Here is a 22,962-nt window from a genome sequence, read left to right as displayed (position 1 = left end):
AATATCCTGAATGATCGCAGCAGTACCTAAGTACGTGGGCAAACTCCAAACAAGCTGCTGGTCAAGCTGCAAAACAAGCCCTAAGTCCCGTGGACAAAACACACTTCCAAAAAAGGCTGACTAATGTTTGGTAATATCCGGTATTATCTTAGAAGAGTCTCTTTACTGTCTCTGCTAAGCTGCTGTAAGTCGGTTGGGTTTGAGGTGGAGCGTGAGTGAGACGAATTATGAGGATTGAAAAGCCTCACAGAGTTGACCCGCTTGTTACCTTTGCTGTAACTGCGGTGCATATCTTGAAGCGCAATGTCACCCGAGGTTCTCATAGAGAAGTCGTTATTCGTTTGGCTCTCCCATGGTAGAATAGTAGTAGCATCACAGCCATGTCCGGCATTGGACCCGCTCTGCTTTCTGTCGTGGATAGTCTCCTCTTCGATCTGAGTAAAAGCCCGCGGCTCATGTGTGACTTTGACTTCCACTTCGCGAGTAATCAAAATTTTGTCGATGTTGCGTCGCAGGTGCGGCCAGAAGACCGGGAGGGACGCCACGACTGTTGCGAGGTCGACCTCTAGAATTGATAGAATGCAAGTGGACGCGCCGTACCAGCTCGGATCGAAAGTCGGGGAGGTGGTTGCGCGGGTGTGGACAATAAGTATGAATCGAATCACGGAGCAGATGACAGAGCTAAACAAGTCACCAGCAATCAGAACGTTGTACACATAGGTTAGGTAGGGGTAAGACTTGCAGGCCACCGAGTATGTACAAAAAGACCATTGCTAGTCGTGACCTCAACTCCGCGTCGGCGGTTACCCACATCGATCTCGAGAATACCGGGATCGCAAGCACCGCGATGTCAATGGCCATATTGCAAGCACCGTGGGCAATGTCTGCACGTGTAAGCCATTTGTCCCTCGTCAGAAGTAGGAATAGCGAGGAGGATAGAAAAAGATGCAGTTACACATACAGGTGGCAACGAAAGGTCCGATCTCATCTGAACCATATCCATAACGCGTGGCAGATTCGCCAAAGTTCCAATAACCTGCTACGGGAATGCAAGGAATCCAGGCCAGGATTGAGTAGACCAGGCCCCATATCGACGTGGCGATAATAAGGACGACAATCGCGATTCTCGTTTTCGGCTGCTTCGTATTTGGGTTTTCGTCAAGGATGCGCAGATACTGGAAAAGCAGTGAGAGCTTGACCAAAGCCAGGGCCATATTGTAGCACCCATTGCACCACCAGAAAGTCTGTAAATCAAGCAAAACAAGATTGAACTGTCAGCCTATTCCATTCCACATGTCCCCATCATGACCTGCTATGGGCAAGACGCAAACAGCAAAGGTAAACCTAGTTATTCAGAGATTTGTTTTTTACCTTGACAAAAGCTGCCATCCCATCAGGACCGAGCAGAATGAAGTGTTTTCCCAGCCCCCTGCAAGGAGTTAGCCACCAAAAAACCAGAGAATTAGCTTTATTCAACATAGCAAAGCATGGGCCATAAGGTGGTCATCGTATGTCTCGAAGACTACTAATATGGCCCCTGAAGTCTTTGTTAAACGGACTAGGAGTAGGGTGTATTTGTACTCGAAGGATCAAAATTGTATCTTAAACCTGCTTACTTGTTTGTCACTTGAAACTCATTAGCGATCGGGGGTCTCGAGGACTTATAGATCGTGGGCAGCTCAGGCCACTCACAAATGCATGACCCCACATTGGTTATCCACGTTGTGATCTGTTGGCGGTTCAGCAATGAGTCATAGGACCGCAATTACCCCATGGTATGTACTATTAGTAGTATTACGAGCAAGTCGTCCCAGCCCGGACATCGCGTCACGAAAAACCTGACATGGAGTCGCGAAAAGACGCAAAGTGAGGTGACAATCTGAATAAAGCGTCAGTACCGCTTTTAGTGATGGCAATGGGTCCAAGATCATTACTAGAAATGGGATTACTAAACCAAAAATATTGGTTCGACGATTGATCAAAGGCGTTGGCTCGTCCAGATTATCAACTGCGCCGATCAGCGCGAAAAGAGACATGGCATCCTGTTTCGGAACGGCTGCCACGTAAGAAGAGAGCAATGAAATGTCCGCTGGCCAGCCCTATGCGGTTAATATGTTCTTAGCAAGTGTATGTAAACACTGAGAGTAACATGCATATGCGAGAGCGGAGGAGAAGGAAAAGTCTCCCAGTCCGAAGAAAGCAGCGGCCCAACACGCTTTTGCTTTGGTGGTTTGAACTCTCTGACCGGCGCAGATCAGTGCCTGTCGGGATCATTAAGCTCGGGTATCTTGCTTAGGAAAAATGAAACTCCACTGAATGCAACCCCATCTGAAGGGCGGGAATAGGTCCTGCTGCCACCCGGATGGCAAGGTCGTTTTCCGGGAAGTTGGCATGGGTTTGTGCCTATGACCATCCCAGCCAGATACGCAGTCCAATCTCTCCCCCCGCTCGTTCCCCGATGGCGCGAGTCAGAGAGGTGCCTCCGTGTATAGAGGACCAGGTTTTGTGCCCGTGCGGCCCGGGCTCTGTGCTTAGGAATGATACGTGATTCGGTTTATAAGTACTTACAGATGCAACTGACAGGACAGGGGTTTGAAGCGTGTAGATTGCAATGTGATAAATCGGCTTTCAACCTGAGTATATGTCTCTTTGAATCACCCCAGAAGTGTGTCTGACCAACTCAGTTTCATCGTCCAAGTATTGGTTGTATTGGAAAGCCTCATGGTGATGGCGCTCGAGCTTTTCTGGAGTGTTGCTCTGTACTGCCATGTACCCCACCGAACAGCACATCGAGACTTCCTTCATCAGGTGCTGTCTCAGAAGCAGCGGCATTTTGATCCTCGGAAGCAGGGGGCCACCATCCCTCTCGCATGTGTTGCTCAGTGCCTAGCTTGCCATATGTTCAGAGGGCCTGAAAGTTGGTGTGCATTTTGTGGATTAATGAAAGGTATGAGCGTTTACCACTGTATGAAGGCGCCGCATGCGTTTTATACGTATGGGGATTAGAAACGAAACCACAACCACACTACCTAAGCAGTGAAAAGTAAAATTACCCAAGAAGCTGTCCAATAGCTCTTTTGCGCTGGCCACCACCCTATGAAAGCTGTCAGAATAGGTTTACTCCTCGAAGGAAAGGAGGGTCAGCGTCAACGTATATTAGCATATCGAGAGGATGCAATTCAGCGTCGACGCACTGGACGGGGCCAGGAACCGTTTCTGAACAAGACCACATGTCCCACTACAGGCCGGAACCCAGATCTGGTGGCTAACATGGAACAGCTTGGAATTCCAGGCGAGCACTTGCACCTGGCGCCAGAGCATCAATGCTGTACCTTGTCACCTCAGAGAAGGCCATTGCGATCTGGACTTCGGCTCAAAGAAAACACAGCCATGCATAGCGAGTGAAGAAATACGAAGAAGATATCTGGAACACTGAACGAGCTGTGAAAGTTTATAATTGCCCATAAGAGAGAATATTAGCATATCCTGCAAGACTGGACTGTACCGCTGATGGGGAACATGACCAACTGATGTGGTAGCCAGGAATGTGAATCCAGATATACGTAGACCTCGTGAATCGGTTGGTGAATGACAGCTTAATGGTTGTAGATTCAGATGTATCTTGTCAAATCTTGTCGTCAAATCTTTGTCTTCATAACCTCTACCCCTGGTATCACCGGTTCTGTATTTAGGTTTATTCTAGTGTCTATGGTTGTAGACTTTCACGTCTCAGGTTAAAACCCTGAGACTCGTGTAACTTTGGTCCAGTAACTTGTCTTTGACTTAGGTAACAGCCCAAGAGTGGCGAAAAAGTTCATGACCACTTTATGCCTGCAGAACAGACTCCACCTTGGCCTCTTTCTCTATGATCGCGGGCGGCTTCGCAATCTTTTGGCGGAAAATGTGTCGCTTGATAAAGTACGGAAGCCAAACTTTGAGCTCATACGAGATGAAGCTCTTTGTTGGAACGGAAAAGACCTCTGCAAAAAGTCAGTACCAAAGTCTAAAGCGCATTTGATTTGCTTACGGTCTATCTCCTCCAGAGTGAGCTGCTTCGTTTCGCGAACGAAGCAGAAAATCATGAACCAAGCGATTAGGTTGAGACCGGCATAGAACCCAACTGAGTGCGATGTTAGAAACTGACTTGGTAAGTGTCGGTAGCTTAGAAGACTCACAGGCACCGGTTGGCGTCATCACTGTTTGCATCCGAGGAAACGTGAGACTCAGAATTCCAGCTACAAACGTTAGACACAATAGCTGTCAAGATTCTCAAGAGGTCATACCAAATGTGTTGTTTATGCAAACGGCCCATGCCATACCCTGCTCACGCTGGATGGTAGGGAAAACCTCGGCGGAGTACTGGAACGCTACGGGGCCCTCCCCGAGCGAGTAGCATATGGTAAAGAGATAAACAAATCTGGGAAAATCCGGTCAGCTGAGTCCTATCGGGCTAGAGTCATGGTGCACCCACAGAACAACAGGTCCCAGGCGTTCCGCTGGGCTACCCGTAGTCTTCAATAGGGATAGGCCTGCGGCCAATAAGAAAATGCACATGAGAGGAAATGTCTGTCGTCTATTAGTTACGCCTCGGAGGACTTGGGCGGAGCAAAAACATACGGCCAAGGTCAAGGTCCGGCGTCCTTTCGTATCAATCATGAAGAGGGTGGGAATCGTGAAAACAACTTGGATGGCGCCGTAGCCCAGAGACGCATACAATGCTTGAGTCTTGGAATAGCCGACATTCTCAAAGATTGTTGAGCTGTAGAAGGAGATGACTGCGCAGGATTAGCGAGGCAGGCCAGGGCCGGGAGCAGGATGTGTGAGACCAACTGTTTATGCCACACATTTGTTGCGCCAACATGACAGTTGATGCACCGTAGTTGGCTCGTCTAATCCTAGGCACTGCAAAACAGTCCCAGAGCCGGGTAAAGTAGGTTGAGCCCGCAGCCTCCCTGAGCTCTTCCTCATAAATAACATATGAGTAGTAAAAGTCCCTAGCAGCGATGATAGGGTGGGCTCTGAGCCGCAGCATTGATGTGAATGCCTCGGCGTGCCTATTGTTTTTCATGAGCCACCGAGGAGATTCGGGGCAGAAAAAAATGCCGATCATGAGTATCAAAGACGGAATAAAGGCGGATCCAAGTTGGAGGCGCCAGGCGATAGCACCGGTATCTTTGACGATTACATTGGCAGCAAACCCGAGGAAAATACCTAATTTTCTCGGATTAGTGCCACATCGATAACACGACTGACTGTATGAGACGGTAAATTTCAAATCTCAAAATGCTCACCTGCCACGACCCAGAGCTGCCAGAACATAACAAGAGCTCCGCGGACGCGAGCCGGCGCCATCTCGGCCGAATAAATTGGGACGGTGGCATTCTTGGCGCCAATACCGATGCCCATAACAAATCGAGCGGCGAAGAGTGATTGCCAGGACTTTGCGAATGCGGATCCAATGGGTGTGGCGGTCAGACATGCAGCTGTGATAAATATTTCGCCTCGACGGCCGAAGTATTTGTTGAGCGGGTCGACAATAAAAGCACCGCTATTGGAAATGTGAGCAGCTGGCGGCCTGTGTCCGTAACTTTGAACTCACATGAGACCTGCTGTCAAAAAGATGATAGCATTGATGACTCCAACGATCCACTCGTCCCGGCCTTTGCCGGAAATGCCAAACTCCTCGGGGAAAGACAGGTTCGCACCGTTGGAGCCAGTCTGGTCCCATCCCTGAGTGGCAGCTCCCACCGCGCAGAGGCCGATCGAGTACCAGAGCATCTTGGGACCGTGCCATTTGTGGTCCCTCTCATAGACGAGTGCCGCAAGCTCTGCCTCCTCGAGCTCCGAGACCATTTCGAAGCGGTCCGGGTCGCGGGCCACCAGGCCGGCGCGGCCGAAGAGCGCGGCGTGCTCACTCATCCCATTAGACTCGGCAAAGACGCGGGCATTCTCGATTGTCTGTTCTGGAGAATGCCGCTTCAGTGGGTTTTCAACAATGTTGACGGCGACAGTCTTGTGCCGGCCGCTGGTGTCCCCGATGTGGTCGACTTCTGGCGGGGATGTCGACCCAATGTGGTCGACCTCCTGGGGCGACTTTTCCGACATTTTGACTTGTAGCTGGATGACGGAACAGGTCAGCTATTCAGGAATGCTTGGGCCTGGGATTTCTCTGGGTTAAGCGAAGCCCCTCCCCCTCTGGAAAAAAGCCGGGCGAGGGCAGCCTGCCTTAAATGTAATCTCTGCCCGGTTGCGTCCAGAGCAGACTGCAGATCATGTGCGCCATGCGGCCTAGGTTCAAAATATTGTGGGCTGCAGGGTACTCCGTACAGTCAGAGTTCCCTGGTTCCCCATGGGGTCACGCAGGCATTTTGCTCGCACCCGCACGCACCCCGGAAACATGACTTGTGCGCTCGCTGTTCTCGGATATGTCGGGCTAAGATCGCCCCGGCATCGCTGTGGGACTCACCCCAAGATAACAGCTCTGAGGAGGGGCATCTCACGTCAGGGCCGAGTCAAGGTCGTCAGTCTGGTCTAGTATGAGTCTATTGTACCTGGGTACCCAGGTACCTAGGTAAGGACTAAGTAAGCTTCACCCTTGGCTCACCCTGTCGTGCTTGATCGCTAATAAGCATCGACCTGTGTCCACATCAGAGACTCGGCACACCCTCTTCGTGGCTGGGCACCAACTTGGAAGACAGACGTACTACATAGTACTCCCAAAAGGACCGAGCTCATCCCATCCTGCGCCAAGATTCCAACACCTGCATTATCATTCCCAAACGATGCGGAGAGATAAGCTTCCGGCTAGCGCGAACTGCAACCGCGGGGCTGGTGTCGAATCAAGTGCGCCAGCGGGCCGAAGACGCCACAAGCTCGTGTCCTACTCATGACACTGGTGCTGGGGAGCCAGCATCGCAATTGGTCGCGAGACGCGGGCCTCGTTAGCAGGCTGGCAGATTCAATGTTACTCTCACATACTACAATGAATGTCTATGGGGAGGGCTATCGGCGCGCTCAGTCGGGACGGCTCGGGCACAAACGAGGCTGTTGGGTGCGTTCCGGATAAGGCTAGTAGTATGAGAGAGGAATCCTTCACGGGCTCACAGCAAAGCGTACTACGTACCTAGGTAGTCAACTCCGGCAGGCCAAGAGACTAATGTGGCGCGATTTCGGAATTAACCAGAAACGGGCTTGTCTATAGACTTCTTGCCGCGTCAGACCCGACCACTGGCACATATTGATCTTATCACAGGGCAGACGCCACAGACATTTCAAATGTTGATGCGCCAAACGTGGACTCAAGCTCGTTCTTATCTCCATCAAAATCCTTCAATCGAGGCTATTTGCAACCGTGACTACTGAATCATCCAGCAAATTGGAGAGCCTATACGGAGAACATATGTACTGACAAGGCCATGCGTGGTTGCTTCTCGTGTCGCACAGATGGTGCTCACTCTGCACGTGGGAACTGGTTGAAACAACGCACTCCAAAGGTCCTCGCATAAGCATTAGCGCTGTGCAACCGGCGTGGCCGAGCCTCCCTAAGCGCCAGAGGTATGTTGTTCGGGCATGGTGACAAGTCATGGTGGTCGAATGAAGACGTTTGCGGCTTTTTAAACCCCATTACTTTTTCTCGGCAACTTCAATTGAACTGCAGCCTCGAGCCGTCGTTTCCTAGTCAGGCTCAACGAATGGTCTAAGATGCACGCCCAGAGTGGCGGCTTGGTCGGTGAACAACCTGTTCAACCGGTCATCTACGGCGCAGGAGGGATCCGTTCAAAGGTCATACATACTACATAGCTGGCCGCTCGTCGGCAGCAAAAGGCCGGCAGGATGACCAACAGACGTAGGACAAATTCGTGAGCGGGGTCCATTTATTAAATATGTAAAATGACGTCTTCACCTCATCCAACAAATTTGCCCGGCGTCCTTGATCTTGCCCGTGCCAGATCGACTGATCGAAGACTCCTCTGCGGGGCCGAACCCCTGCACATTGTTCCTGAAAGCTTCGAAATCACATGTGCGCTCATCCCAACCATGCTCGGCTTCCTTGGCGGCTTCTCAGGATTCACACAATCCTGATCAAATCGTTCTGCGGCATGGGATTAGAGTGGGAAACGTGACCAATGCTACAGCCGTATCCCCTGTACAGTTCGGGATGGGTCGGAACAACTTTAGGAGGCTGTTCCATGTTGATCCACCACTGGCTGCAGGAGGTGACAGGGCGGTGAACATGCAGTCAGCAGACATCTGGTTGGTGTACGGGTTGGCTGGTGTTTGCTCGAGGCTCACTTACTTGGAGGATCACTCAGTCACACTGGCAGTTCCTGTTTTCCCGTGTACTACCTGGCCAGAAACTGTGATCTGGTCGCTCCCACATCATCTGTGCGTGTGTAGTGAATGACAAAAGTGCCCGCTGCCCAACTTCATGGGAATTGACTCCAATAAGACAAAATCCCAGGCTCTGACCTTCTGGCCTTCCGGCTGTTCGCAGCGGACTTCCCACAACCCTTCCTCTCGTGCAATAAGTTCCCAAGAAGACTACTTCTTATAACCTAGCCTCTTCTAAGCCAACTTGCAGTAGCCATGTAGGATAAAGGTGTTCTGTGATGACAACTTCTAGCTCTAACTTTCTAGCCGAAAATGAAAAAGGCTATAGCTGTTTGAGAACAGAATCTCGCACTGGAAAATGCCGTGGCAATAGGTTATAGCCATACTGCATGCTGTCATCTGTTGTTTCATTTCGACTCGTTACTAGCTTCTTCAAAAGCAAGAACGGTTATAGGAAGTCAGTGCCGAGTTCATCGAATAAACAATGGGACAGGTCCTATGTTGGCAGCTGTACCTAGGTAATCAAGTGAGACATGCTCGCCTATTTGTGCCCGGTATGCCACTGCATATAAATCTCGATAGCCTTGTGACCGACATTTGGTATGCGAGTCCATGACAGATCTAGGCCCGAATTTGTCATCCACGTAATATTAATGATCTTAACCATCAACGCAGCGCCCAAACAGGAAACAATGAAACTCAAGTTCTCAATTCCCAAGATTTTCTAATAGAGAACGAATATTCGCGCACCCATTTTTAGCTGGCACGCACCCATTTTCTTACTACAGTAAGCAGTCTTTCAACCAATCAGAGTTTGGGATTCTCAAGTCACGAAGACTTCACAAAGACTTCAAGAAATAAGCCTTCTTCACAATTTTAGGGGATATAAACAGAGCAGGTTGGTCCTCTAGGAACTCGGGTCGTGCCTACCGGCCCTACTCACGGCCCTCCACTATGCTTCACACTCCAGGGCTCGCCCCCTTCGCCCCAGCCAACCCTTTCGTAGAAGAAGTCTTGTATAGGATACTTAGAGGGTACGCGCCAGCCAAAAATGGGTGCGCGAATATTCGCTCTCTTCTAATATGTCTCCTTCCTTTGGAAATTTCGCACGGAAACCCTCCCCACTCACCAAATCGTGATGGGCTTGATTGTATCCGCTCCTCCATCCTCGAGATCACATTGCAGGTCCATGAGCTTGTCGAAGAAGCGCTTGTTAAATGATCCATTTGGAGGGACCACTTCCATTGCCGAGTCCCCCGAGTCCTTGGTCCTCCCATTGATCTTGTCGCATCAGTAGCCGTGTTTAGAGAAGTCAGGCTCTTCTGAGGCACGTCCACAGCAGGATCGTGGGTCGTGCTAGACTCATCGGGAGCCATATCTGTGAGATGCAGACGCTTCTCGAATGTTTGAGTTGTTGTTTGGGAGTATATGTAGAGGGAGAGGCAGAGTGAGGTTGAGGGCCAAAGCAGACCAGAGCAAGTTATGAACAAGTAAGTACCTTCCAAGGTTGGTATCCCAGTCAGGTGCTAGCTACACCGTTCGCAAAAGCAGATTTCCATATTTTACTGACCTCAGGTCGGGTCGTCTACCAAAGGGGGAGGTACAGGTCACGGCAGCCTCACCATCAGAACCTGGATGCAAGCGGGCACCCCTTTTGCTCCTGAAGTCCCTTCCAAGTTTCCGGGGGTACATATGTTTTCAAACAAGATGCCACACTTTCACATAACCCTGTCTCAAAAGCAGAGCTTAGGCAACTGCCATATGACCAAATGGTCAATGTACTGGTAGGTTCCATAAGGCTGTATGCGCGCAAGGGGTCACATTGACTGATCGAAATGCTGGCTCCATCCATTGCCGTTCCCTTGACACCTTCCAATGGGCCGGAGGCATCGTCGACTCGATCTCAATCGATCTAGCACGGTCAGCTGCCTCATCTCAGTCTAATCTCGGGATATCTGCACCATCTGGGCAGTACTCGCTGCTCAACCCCCCAAAGCATCGATCTCCGCAAGATCTCTTCCTGCAGGATACTAGTAGCCCACATACCTCTTATGGAATATTTGACCTGTTATCTCCGGTGGGATTACCCGTTGCACAGCTTCCATGCTGATCATTGTATATCGCTCCTCAGAGCCTACCGTGCCATCACACCGCATATGCTCAGACAAACGATTGAATTGTGAATAGGAATTGTACTATGCCAATCTAGAAGGAGCGTGGGTATTTCGCAATGATAGTAATCCAGACCCAAACAGAAGAAAAAGGAGTGACCAAGCTATGTTCCTCCAGTCAATGCCAGTGTGTTTTCTGGTTCCATTCCACAACGCCAGATCCTTGCCTTGCCTTTGCTCATTGTGATGACGTTGAATGTGCCCTTTTTGAAGTTGGAAACAGTCCCATTTTCCGGCCCTGTTCACAGATTTCCAGAGTCTGATCACTATGACTATGGCCCTGTATGGGAGCCTAGGCCCGCTCAACATGGTGCACCTCGGCCTGGTCATAGGCAGGTGGATCGATTTCCTGGTTCTCCATCAACCCTGACTTTTCCTCATCGACGGCGACTTCCTTTTGTGCGGCCTTGTGGTGGCGTCCGCCTGGGTGGAGGCGGCAGCGGTGGTGCGGGAAGAAGGACTGCCCGCGGACGAACTTGCGGAACAAGCCGACGAGGACTGTTCCGACGAGCATGCTGACGACGGCGACGGTGACGCCAGCAACGATGCCCACCAGGACGGGGAGGATGATGTGCGAGGTCACCTTGCGGAAGAACAGCGACCAACCATTAGGACGGTTGAACATGCCAAAGTGTTCGTCGTGGTGGCTGGTAGGCTGGGGGTGGCCTTGGTGGTGGCCTGCCTTGCCGCCCATCATACCAGCGCAGCCGTGCATCTTCATCTTGTTGATCTTATCGGCGATGATGGCCTTCAACCTGCACAAGGTGGTTGAGCATTCGGCTCCGTCACCCTTTGGTGATGGAAGGTTCTCGGATGGGGTCTGTTCGATCTTGGCGATAATGAGGTCGTCTTGTGGTGACTTGATCATGTTGACACGAATGTTGGGGAGTCCCTCGACGAAGACCGAGCCAACCTCGATGATTTGGAGGTCGAGCTGGACGAGGTCCAAGTTGTCGTCGGCCGTCTTCTGGACGGGATGGATCTGAAGACTGAAGCCGAGTGGTTGCTCAACGACCTTTGGCTTTCCATGGTGTCCTGGTCGAAACTTGTGGTGGCTAGGCAGGACCCTCGAGTTATCGGCTTGGTGTGCCTCGTCGCCCTTGGTATGTTTGCCATGGTTGTTGTGCTTCCGCTTGTCGGCAACTTGTGGGGCGACGAGGAGGTTGGTGAAGGGGTCGGAGTTTGGGTATAGTTCGAAGCCGTTCAGCACCAGCCTGTCGGAGCCTTCGGATCTGTCGATGGAGAAGTCGAGCTCGAGGTGGCTGCTGTGCTGCTTGTGGTGTTTGGGGTTTCCGTGGTGGTTCTTGAATACGGGAGGGCATCCGGGGCAGTCGATGCTTAGCGACTGGGTGTGTGCGAGGGCTGCGCTCTCGAACGGGAGGGCCTCGACGACCTCAGCGTCGTGAGAGCTGATGCCGGGCGGAAGAAGGATGGCGTTGGTGGCGGCAGAGAGGCCAGCCACGGCAAGGAGGGGCCGCAGCAGCATTGTCTCGGGGATCTGGTGTGTTGCCTGTGGGGGCGTGACGTTTGTGGTAGACGGAGAGTCGGGCTGGACAAGATTCAGTTGCTGTTGCAGGTGGATGGATGAGAGTGGTGGTTGAATGCTGTCGTGATGAGAAAGGACGAAAGGGGGGAGAGGTCCCTGAGGCTGAGAGGGTGAAGCGTAATGTGGTTGTTTCGAATTAGAATAGACGCAGATGGGTCAAAGAGAGGGAAGCGACAGGGATGCTTTGACCAAGTGATGAAAGTGACCTGTTCCAGCCCGCTGCTCAGGCGACCTCACGCAGCCATGAGGGTACGCAGTGTTTCGGCACGCGAGACATCCCTGTCTGGTCTCGTCATTGCTGCCTCAGGCATGAGTTGCCTGCCAGCCTGCACCTGTTCAATGCCCAAGACTGCTCACCCAGCACCCGGCTGACCCGCTGCATCCGAGGCTGCCGAGGACGGCCCCAGCTCACGTTCCCGGGCTGCCGCTCGCGACAGATCAAGGCATTGATTAAGTAACCTGCTTGCCAGCTCAGACAATCTCTAGTGACGTTGGTGCGACCAAGGGCTGGCCCGTGTTCAATGTTGCATAACACCCATGACGCCAATGACATTGAAGGCTGAAACGGCTCCTTGACACCAGTTGTATCTTGTCCACTTACACGCGTCTGTCGGATAGAGTCGAGCTCAGTAGATGGACCGCGAACCGACTCGCACATTTTCAACCAATTTGGCACAGAGTCATGCCCTGCTCAAGTGCTACACAAACCCGACCACAAGAAAGCGAGCACACAACACATGCAGTTCGGTTGACCGTATAATACACAGCCCCACGGCTGGTTCATAGACACATGCCTTTATTGCTCAATGATCACGAAATCGAGCATCCGGCATAGCGGAGTCAAAGTTGATGGAGGGCATACTATATACTATTCATCTAGAATAGGCTAAGGATAGGAATTATAAACGTACTATAGTTCTAAAACTCTATACTCTAATTAGTTATCCACTATAAGTATATATAGACCTAGCTAAACATACTATAGTTCTAAAACTCTATAAACTAATTAATTATCTATTATTAATATATATAAACTTAATTAAATATATTATAGTTTTAAAACTTTATAAGTTAATTAATTATCTATTATAAATATATATAAAGTATATTAGAATTATTAATAGTATTATAATCTAAAAGATTATACTTTAATTAATTATTTATAATAAAATTATTTATTATAAGTAGACTATTATAATATAAATATATTATTTTAAGTTTTATAATATTATAATTAATTTAACTTTATATATTTAAAGTAAAGTTAAAAGTAATTATATTTAAAAGATTAATTAAAATAAATACCTTATAGGAAACTTTTTTATATTTAAGCTTATTTATACTTTATAATAGACTTTCTTCTTAATAGAAAATACTATAAAAGTTAAAAGAGAGAAAGAGAGATTTATTAAAAGGCTATTAAAAGAGGGAAAATTATTATTTATTACTTAATATACCTATTATAAAAGTTTCTTAATAATAAACTTTAATAATATAGTATAATAATATAGTTTAAAATATTATAATAATAAATATTATAATTTTAACTATTAAATATAAAAAAGGAACCTTTAAGTATTTATTCTTTTATAAATAAAGGCTTTTAATATATCTTCTATTTAAGTTATCTTTTTTAATTTTTTCTTTTATAAAATAATTTATTTAAAATAAAAGTATATTCTTTATAAAGTAAATAACTAATTAAAAATATTTAAATAAATTAAAAGATAATTAAAAAATATTTTTAAAATAAATTAAAATATTTAAAAGATAAATTAAAAGACTATTAAAGAGATAGTTAGAAAAATAACTTATTAATTAGACTTTAAGTAGTTTTTTATAAAAGTATATTATTTATAATATAAATTAAAATATTTAAATAGATAAATAAAGAAATAATTAAAAAATAACTTATAAGCTAGCCTTTAAGGAGTAAAAATTAAGAAATAATTAGAGAAATAACTAACTAATTAAAGAGATAACTTATAAGTTAACTTTTAAGTAATCTACTCTTATATTACTATAAGTATAAATATAAATAATATTTTTATATTTTAGTTTATAAACTTTAAAAATAATATTTAAACTTATTATTATTTATTTATATTTTATAAGTTATAAGTTTAATTAATATTTATAACTTATAAAGTATAAATAAGATTAATATATATAGATTAAATATTTTAATTTTAAATAAAATAATTATTTTATAAATTATTTTAAATTTTATTATAAAATTAATTATTTTTAAATTAATTTAATTTTTTAATTTTTATTATTTAATAGATTTAATTTTTAATATCCCTTTCTTATAGTCCTTATAATTCTTATAGTTTTATAATCCTTATAGTTTTATAATTCTTATAATTCTTTTAGTTTTTATAATTTTATTATATATTATTATAAGGTTATTTTTATTTTTATATAATCTTTAATCTTTATAGCTCTTATAGTTTATAACTCTTATTATATATTATTATAAGATTATTTTTATTTTTATAAGATTTTAAAGGTTAATAGTTAACTTATATATTAAATAAGACTTATTATAAAAGTTTAAGTTTTAAAAATAATTTTCTTTAAAATTAACTTAAACTTAAACCCTTATCTTTCTTTATTTTTAAAATAATATAACTATTATCTTTATTATAATATTATTAAATAAAGGTATATATTAAAAGTTATAAATATTATTAAAGATATTTAATCTATATACTTTAAGTTAACTTACTAATTTAATAAATTAGAATAAATATATTATTTTCTTTATATAAATATTTTAATTTTAATAAATTTTAAACTTATAATTATTAATTTAAATATTTAAGCTTTTATTTTTAAATATATATATAGGTTTATACTTTTATTATTTATTAATATATAAATAAATAAAAATACTTTAAACTTTAAACTATAAATTTAAATTTAAACTTAAATTTAAACTTAAATATAATTATAGTTTTAAATACTATATATAATATAAATATAATATATATTAATATATAGGTATAGTATAGGTTATTAGATAGAGTTTTAAATAAATATACTTTATTAAATAAAAGTATTAACTTATTATATATTAAATATTTAAATATATTTAAATAGTATTATAATTAATTATTTCTCTCTTTAATAATATAAGTATTATAACTATAAAATCTAATTAAGGATATTTAAGAAATATAAGTTAATAACTTAAATATTTATATAATAATAAATAATATATATACTTTCTAACCCTATTAGTATAAGCTACTAATCTAAATATTAACTATAAGGTTTACCTTTAAAAGAAATTTAAAATTAATTATAGACCTATTATATAGTTTATAAATTATTAAATATAGGTTATTTATAAAATATAGATTTAAACTTTTACTAATTTATTTTATTATAACTTTATATTATTTTATTTTATTAATCTTTTTAATTATTATTTATAAACCTTTAATTAATAGATATAACTATCTTACTTATAGATTTTAACTATTATAATAGTATAAGTTATTTTAAATTTTATTATAAAATAGGTTTATCTTTAATAACTTTAAGTAAATATATATATAAAGGTTAGTAATAATAATAAAGTTACTTTAAACTTTATTATAAAATAAACTTAACTTTAATAACTTTAAGTAAATATATATATAAAGATTAATAATAATAATAAAGTTATTTTAAATTTTATTATAAAATAAATTTAACTTTAATAACTTTAAATAAATATATATATATAAATTAATAGCTATAATAAAGTTACTTTAAACTTTATTATAAAAATAACTTTATATTAATTTAATTCTTTAAGTTAATTATATATTAAAGCTTTTAGAATCCTTAATTTATTATAATCTTTATAAATATATAAATTAACTATTTAATTATTAAAAGAAAAATAAAAGTTTATTATTTACTTTAAAAATATAATGAATAAACTTTAAAATATAAATAACTTTAAAATATAAGTAGCTTTAAAATATAAATAGTTTTAAAGTATAAGTAGCTTTAATAAGTTATTTAAATAATTAATTAAAGTTTATACTTAGGATATATAAAGTTAATTAAAGTATATAACTTTTTAAATATAAGTTTAAACTACTTTAAACTTAAATAAAGTTTTAATTTATAGTTTATTTATTTTAAATTTTACTTATAAGATTAATACTATATTATACTATATTATAACTTTTATAAATATTAAAACTTTTTTAAGTATTTTATTTTTATTTTTACCTTATTAAGATAAAGAATTAAATATAATTATTATTCCTTATTTATTTATATATTCTAATATATTATTATTATTTAAAATATAGTTATTATAGTTTTTAATAGTATATATAAATCTTACCTTTATATATATTATAAATTATTACTAATATATTTATAAAGTTTTAAATAGTTTAAAATATTATTTAAACTATTATACCTAAAGTATAATAAGCCTACTTTAATAGTATACTATTTAATAATATAAGTATTAAATATATTTAAAACCTACTATTATTCACTCTCTAATAATTAGCTTATCCTATTAAATAGATATATATAAGTTTTTTATATTTAAAAAATCTTATTATAACTATAATTTAAATTATTAATTATATTAAAATATTTTTATATTAAAAGTATATTAATAACTTTAATTTATAATTAAATTATATAATTAATTATATTTTAATAAATTCTTTATATAAACTTACTATATACTATTATATTAATTATATATATAATTATAAATTTATTAATTATTAATAATTTATTAATTTAATTCTTATTTTAATAGATTCTATTATTTAAATAATATATCTTTTTAACCTTTTAATTAACAACCCTTTAATAGTTCCTTTACCTTCTCCCTTTCCCCCTTCCCTTTCTTCTACCCTTACCCCTCCCTCTCTCCCTCTCCTATATTAATATTTACTTAATTATAAGGAAGTACTTTTAAAAGGCTTTAAGTATATTAATATTAATAAGATTTATTTAATTGAAACATTTTTAAACTATATTTTTATAACTTATAATAAAGTTAAAACTTATAAAAACTATAATTTTATAAAGAAGGATCCTTTTAATAATATTAAAATAAATAATATAAAAATTAATAAATCTAAATCTTTTAAGCTTATTAAATAAACTTCTTTATTTAAAAAGATTACTTTACTAATAACTTCTATTAATATAAATATAATACTATTACTCTCCCTTTAATAAATATAAACTTAAATTTAAAGGTTTTTAAAAGAGAAAAGTTAAAAATAAACCTTTAAAGGTAATATTTAAAAGTAATATAACCACCTTTTATATAAATAAAGCTAATAAAATTATACTTAAATAATTAAAACCTTAACTTCTTTATTTAAAAATACTTAATATTACTTTTCCTAATAGATTTTAATAAAAGACTTATTAATTTAAATAATATAAATAAATAAAACCTTTATTAAATATAAACTTAATTAAATAAAGTTTTTAATACCTTATTAATAATAATTTAAATAAGTTTTTAATTAAAATATATAATATAAATAATAATAGCTTTATAATTAATATATATAATATATTATATTATTTTTATTTTAATAATAATTAATATTTAATATTTAATAATTTAATTAAAAGGCTTTATTTTTAATTTATTAAATAATAATTTATTATAATATTTTATTTATAAAATATATAAAGAATATATTAATTATCTTAAAGTTATAAATTATAATAAAATTTAAATATTAATTTTATTTTATAAAGTATATAATAAAGTATAAGCTTAAATTATTACTATACTTTATATAATATAAAGTAAGGTTTAAAGTTAGCCTTTATAGTTAAATACTTTACTTCTACTTAAAGTAATCTATTATATAAATTATTCTTATAATTTATAAAACTATTAAGAAAACCTATTCCTTTAATTATTTTCTATACTTTATTTTTACTATATATTTATATTAAATTCTTAAAGTCTTATAAATATACTATATAATAATATAAGTATTATAATATTCTATTAGTTTTCTTTTAATACTTACTATAAGAGTTTAATATCTATAAGGCTTTTATATTATAATAAAGAAATATAAATATTAATTAATTTAAAGTTCTTTAAATTTTTCCTTTAACTTATAAACTTAATTAAAATTTTAAATATTCTTTTAAACCTTATAATTTATAATTATAAAGGTTAATATATAAAGTATATTAATTTACTTATAGAATATTTTAAATATTTTAAAACTAAACTTATTATTAAATAGTTTAATCTTCTTTAAATTAAATATAATAATACCTTTTATAACTTTTTATTTATATATTCTTTATAATATTAAATTATAATAATATTACTATTAAAAATTTAAAATATATAAAATATTATTTTAATTTAAAGTTTATAAATATTATTATAAATAATAACTTTATATATTATAAATTTAATACTATTTATTACTTTAAGCTTTAAGTATTAGTTTTTATTAATTATTATTAATATATTATTAATATAAAAATATTAAAAATATTTATTTAACTACTATCTTTTATATAACTATCTTCTCCTTCTATTTAATATTAATAGTTAATATTTATTTATAAATTAATATAAATATCTAATAAATTTAATTATAACTTTTAATAAATAATAATATAATATTTATATTTATTTACTATCTTAACTTATTTTATAAAATAATAGCCTTTATATTATACTCTTAACTTATATTTTTATTAAAAGATATAACTTAATTTATAAACTATATATAGAATTTATTAGGGGTTTTTCTACCTTTATACTACCTAAAAGTTCTTATAATTTAAGATTACCCTTAGCCTATATCTATTTATTAAAAATAATTATATTTTAAAATTTTTAAATAACTTAAATTTTATATTATATTTAATTATTTTATTTACTTAAACTAAGAAAGGATCTTACTATACTTAGTTTTTATTATTTTTAAATATAGTTTAATAACTTTTATTAAGGAAAATTAGAGATATACCTTTTATAGATTTAAATTAAGTAAAGTTACTTAAAATAAAAATAAAAGGGATACCTTTAAATAATAAACTATATTTATTTATATTATAAAAATAGTTTAATTACTTAAAGACCTTATATAAGAAGTTATTAAATATTATACTTATTTTATTATATATTAATATTTTAGTTTTTTTATTAGAACTTTAAAATTAAAGTCTTTTATTATTATTCTTATTAATATTAATATTAAGTATTAAATAAAAGATATATTTATTAATATTTATTATTATTATCTCTATCTAACCTATTATTTATAATACTTAGTTTTTATTCTTTATTTAAAATATAGTTATTAATATATAAATAAGGTAACTCTTACTAACTTTACTACTATTATTAATATATATTAATTTTTATAATCTTTTAAAATATATATTATTTATACCCTAAAGGAGGTCTAAATATTAAGTAAAATAAAAAGGATAAAAATTTATTTTATATTTAATAAAAGTAATTTAATAATCTTCTATCCTATTATAACTTAATATTACTTTAAAATAAATCTAATATCTATCTTTTAAATTTATAGCTTTTAATATTTATATAAAAGTATTTTTAATAACTTTAATATATTATTTTCTTTTATTCCTTCTTTAAATCTCTTTATAAATAGAGATTTATTTAAATCCTTCTAAATTATAAAAACCTTATATATTATTTTTAATTAATTTAATATAAAATAAATTATTAGTTAAGTCTATAATCTAACTCTTTATAAATAAATTAAATATAATTAATAAACTATTAATAAATTTAATTAAATTTCTTAATTTATAACTTTACTATACTTTAATTAAAAACTCTTTTAAGGAGTATAGCCTACTTAACTATTATAATTTAAATCTTAAAATTATTTAAAGGCTTACCTTTTACTTAAAGGAGAATATTTATATTAGTATATTTTTCCGCTTAAGCTTTTATATTAACTCTTATATCTTTAATTAATTACTATAAATATAGAATATTCTTTATATATATCTTTATATAATTTATTAACTTAACCTACTTAATTTATTATATATTTATAAAGTTTAAATTTTTTCTTTATTAAATTACTATTAAGGAATAAATATATTTAAGTAATAAATTATAATATAAAAGGTTTATCTTTATTTTATAAGGAGAAATTAAAGTTAATATATTTTATTAAAATTAAAATAGTAAAGTTTTATATTAAATCTATTAAATCTATTTAAATAATATTAAAATCTCTTAGAAAATAAAATAAACTTTAACTTTTTTAATTAATAAATATAAAATACTTAAACTTTATTAATATTATATAATTATATAAATAAAATCTATAAATACTAACTTATAATAAAGATATATATAAATATATAATAAATATTAACCTTTATTTATAATTATTATAAACTTATTAAACTATAAGTTTAAATTCTACTTTTAACTCTCTTTTATATAGCTAATTAAATATTATATATAACTCTATACACTATATTTATATTTAAAGTTAACTATAATACATCCCTTTAAAATAGTAGTATTATAAAGAACTTATAATTTAAAAATTAATAATAACTTCTATAAATAATAACTTATACTCTATTAAAAAGTAATTTATAACTCTTATAAAAACTATTATACTATATTTTAAATAACTTAAATTAAAAATAACTTATTCTTATAAACCCTAATAAACCTATTAAAACTCATTTAATTAACCCTTACTATATATATAAAATACTTATATATAAAGGAATTATTTTATTATATAATTTATTATATAATAAATAATTAAAAACTATAAGTTTTAATATATATAAAAGTAAAGTTTATATTATATTTAAATATAATTATAAGAATTAAATTATATTATATAATATAGTTATAATTATATTTTAACTTAATAACACCTTTATTTATAATTTAAAACTTATTATTAATAACTTAAAGTACTTTAAATTAATACTATTTTTCCTCTTATTTTACTCTTTTAATACTTATAATAAATTACTATATAATTATATTATTAAAATACTTTAATATAATAGTTAATATCCTTAAGAAAACAATTCTATATTTTATTTATATTTAATAGAAACTTTAAAATAGAGAATATAATAGTCTTAATAAAATTCCTTTATATTATTTAAAATATTATTATTAAAAATCTTTATAAAGTTAGAATTATATTACTTTAATATTACTTGTTTAAATAATCTTTAAATTTTATAAATATTTAAATCTATTAATAATAATATTAATACTAACTTTAAAAAGTTAAAGTTATTTTAAAACTATATTATATTATATATATAAAATATACCTCTCTTATTTATCTCTATTATATTAAAGTAGAAAGAGATTTAACTAAATATTAATAATTCTTTAATTTAAAGAAACTACTTATAGAAAACTAATATTTTATAATAGAAAAAATAGTAGTATTAATTAAATCCTTAATACTTAGTTTTAATCTCTTATATATATCTTTTAAATACTTAATAATATCCTTTAACTCCTTTAAAACTATAAAACACTTTATATTAAAGTAAATTTTAATAAAATTTATTAAATTATTTAAATTAATAGTAAACTATATAGTTAAAAGATTATAGTATATAATAGTAGCTTTAATATATTAGTATATTAATAGTTATACTTTATTTAAAAATAAGAAAAGAAATTTAAAGGAGGTTAACTATTTTAATAGTTATTTAATATTTTTATTTATTATAATACTATATATTTTAATTTCTTTAATAGCTTTCTTTAAATATATATAAGTTAAATAGGGTATAACCTTTAGAATACCTTAAATAAAGTTTTTATTACTTACTATATATTAATATAGTAATTTTTAGCTTAAGTAAGGATATTATAAATAAGAAATAGAAATATTAAATGTTTTATAAAATGTTTTTATAGTAGAGGAGTTATAGTTTTATTTAATACTTAAGTTTAATTAGATAATTATATTTAGTATCCTTATTAATATTACTTTTATTAAGGATAATTTATTTTAAACCTTTAATACTTTATAAAATAAATAAGGAAAGGTCTTTATTTAATATACTTAATTATTTAAAATTATAAAGTTTAATTTATATTAAATATAAATAAATAGTTTTATAAAAGGTATCTTTTTATATTTATAATAAGTTAGTTTATAGGTTTTTAAATATAGTTTTATTAGAAACTATTTTAAGTATTATCTTTAAAATTAAAACTTTAATAGTATATATAAGTATATATATATAGTTTAAAAGGTAGGGTAAAGTTACTTTAAATCTATTAAACTAATAAAGTTATTTAAAGAAAAGACTTTTAATAATATTTATTTTATTATAATTATTATTAAATAATTAATTAACCCTATATTAAAATTAAGTTAATATATTTTATTAGTATTTTATATATTTAGAGGAAATAATATAAAACTTAGATTATAAACTCTTTATTATATTTTAATAAGGAGTTTATAATTTAGGTTTTATAGTTTAAGTAAATAATAGCTAATAGAATTTACTTATATATACCTTTAAATCCCTACCACCTTTTATATCTCTCTATTCCCCTCTCTTTATAAGTTTTAAATTAACTACCCTAATATTAAGCTTTATAAAAAAATATCTTTATTATTATAAAAGTTAATATATTAACTTTATTATTAGTAATATATACCTATTTAAAGTTTATTTTTATATTAAGGTTTTTAAATAGAATATAATAAGCTATATTAGTTTTCTTTTTAACTATAAGTTTAAAATATTATATATAATTATTAAAATATTTAATAATATATTCCTTAATTTATAATATTAACTTTTATTTATTAATCTTAATATTAATATATAAAGAATATTATACTTTAATTATTTAAATTTTTTTAATATAAGTTAGCTAAATAT

General features: G+C 34.0%; 2 protein-coding genes across 2 annotated transcripts; both read right to left on the bottom strand.

Moving 5' to 3' along the window:
- Window positions 1-3,654: 3,654 nt before the first annotated feature.
- KVR01_003159 (uncharacterized protein) lies at window positions 3,655-6,144 on the bottom strand. Its single transcript, XM_044790542.1, has 9 exons — window positions 5,600-6,144; window positions 5,292-5,548; window positions 4,831-5,211; window positions 4,618-4,775; window positions 4,472-4,566; window positions 4,284-4,417; window positions 4,176-4,235; window positions 4,028-4,120; window positions 3,655-3,980 (listed from the first exon to the last, which is right to left on the bottom strand). The coding sequence occupies exons 1-9, from the start codon at window positions 6,103-6,105 to the stop codon at window positions 3,826-3,828; spliced, it is 1,839 nt and encodes a 612-aa protein (XP_044648174.1). The 5' UTR covers window positions 6,106-6,144; the 3' UTR covers window positions 3,655-3,825.
- Window positions 6,145-9,972: 3,828 nt separating this feature from the next.
- On the bottom strand, window positions 9,973-12,277 carry KVR01_003200 (uncharacterized protein). The gene is made up of 2 exons (XM_044785477.1): window positions 10,378-12,277; window positions 9,973-10,243 (listed from the first exon to the last, which is right to left on the bottom strand). Exon 1 carries the CDS (start codon window positions 11,986-11,988, stop codon window positions 10,795-10,797), a length of 1,194 nt encoding a protein of 397 aa, XP_044648215.1. The 5' UTR covers window positions 11,989-12,277; the 3' UTR covers window positions 9,973-10,243; window positions 10,378-10,794.
- Between the last annotated feature and the right edge of the window lie 10,685 nt (window positions 12,278-22,962).

The sequence above is a fragment of the Diaporthe batatas genome, assembly GCF_019321695.1.
Source record: "Diaporthe batatas strain CRI 302-4 chromosome Unknown Contig00003, whole genome shotgun sequence".
In the NCBI taxonomy this organism is placed as follows: domain Eukaryota; kingdom Fungi; phylum Ascomycota; class Sordariomycetes; order Diaporthales; family Diaporthaceae; genus Diaporthe; species Diaporthe batatas.
The sequence above is the reverse complement of the archived record's forward strand: the minus strand, read 5'-3'. Positions and strand labels throughout refer to the sequence as shown.

Bases quoted from the DNA above. Each gene is read 5' to 3' on its own strand.
- KVR01_003200 (XM_044785477.1), bottom strand. From the start codon at position 11,988: ATGCTGCTGCGGCCCCTCCTTGCCGTGGCTGGCCTCTCTGCCGCCACC.
- KVR01_003159 (XM_044790542.1), bottom strand. From the start codon at position 6,105: ATGTCGGAAAAGTCGCCCCAGGAGGTCGACCACATTGGGTCGACATCC. The intron at 4,236-4,283 runs GTATGACCTCTT...TAACGTTTGTAG, and splicing joins TTGCATAAACAACACATTTG to CTGGAATTCTGAGTCTCACG. The intron at 3,981-4,027 runs GTAAGCAAATCA...GACTTTTTGCAG, and splicing joins CACTCTGGAGGAGATAGACC to AGGTCTTTTCCGTTCCAACA.